The following is a 1111-nucleotide window of genomic DNA, read 5'->3' on the forward strand; positions in this document are numbered from 1 at the left end:
CTTAAAATAACAGGTTACAAAAAAAAAAAAAAAAAAAGGAAAGAAAAGAAAGTAGTCATCCGATTGGTGCTGGATTAAAAGTTATCATTTAAAGATTTTAATATAATTAATACCTTATCCAAAATTTGTTGCAATAGCTTAACCTGTTGATCCTGCTTTCTGATCGTTTCCAAATAATCAAGCCTATCAAGTTCAAATTCACCATGTAAATCTTCAATATCATTTTCCAGCGATTGTATCTAAAAGTGTAAATTTTATCAGTTATTTAAAAATTCGTTTGTTTTTTTTTCTCGCCTAATTGGAATCTCTAATCCCTTCAATTAATCAAGTCTTAATTAATCATTCAGCTGTTGTATACAACATTTGAGGTAATTAATACCGAATTCCCCTCTCCTCCCTTTTTTTTTTCCGTCCATAATTATCGGTAAGATGGTAATTAAGATTAATTAACAATTAAAAATTAAAATTCACCAAAACATTTGAATGTTTTATATTTGAAAAAGGCTATCAAACGAAAGATTACTTTTAATTTAGCTTTATTGTACTGTTCCGTAATTGCTTCTAACTTTTCTTGTGTCGAACTATAAACATGAAGTAATGGATCATCACTATGTACATTTAATGCTGCTGAAAAATAGCATCACTTTATACAAGATTAACATTTTTAAAATTAAACCTTTTCTTGGAACCTAATTAATATTCTAATTAGTAAAATAAAGCATTATACTGCATTACACTCGAGTAACGAATAGGTAAAAATTTCAAGGATTATTACAATTAACAAATTATTCAATGTAATCAATGTATCCGATGATAACATATGCTATATATTGAATACATCAATCACCTGCTTACTTCATCATTAACTTGAACTATTAGTTATTTGCATTACATCTTCCTAATTAGCTAACAAATATTTAGCATCATTTTTAGCAATATTAAATTTGTCAAATTATATCAATTTAAATAGCTACTCATTGATATCAACTTATAAAAAAAAAAAATCTAAATCAATAACATATATATGATTTGTTTTAAAAATTTATAAATGAAATAAATTTTGTGAAATAAAAAAAAAAAAAAAAATAGAAATAAATACAAATAATTAGCT

The 1111-nt window shown here is 24.6% G+C and overlaps 1 protein-coding gene across 1 annotated transcript; it reads right to left on the minus strand.

Annotated features, from left to right (window-relative positions):
• Window positions 1-74: 74 nt before the first annotated feature.
• On the minus strand, window positions 75-627 carry LOAG_15895 (hypothetical protein; the record flags this gene model as incomplete). Its single annotated transcript, XM_003151383.1, has 2 exons — window positions 75-239; window positions 524-627. Coding segments are annotated over 2 exons (269 nt in total), but the record flags the coding sequence as incomplete, so codon positions are not given.
• Between the last annotated feature and the right edge of the window lie 484 nt (window positions 628-1111).

The sequence above is a fragment of the Loa loa genome (assembly GCF_000183805.2).
Source record: "Loa loa unplaced genomic scaffold supercont3.3105, whole genome shotgun sequence".
In the NCBI taxonomy this organism is placed as follows: domain Eukaryota; kingdom Metazoa; phylum Nematoda; class Chromadorea; order Rhabditida; family Onchocercidae; genus Loa; species Loa loa.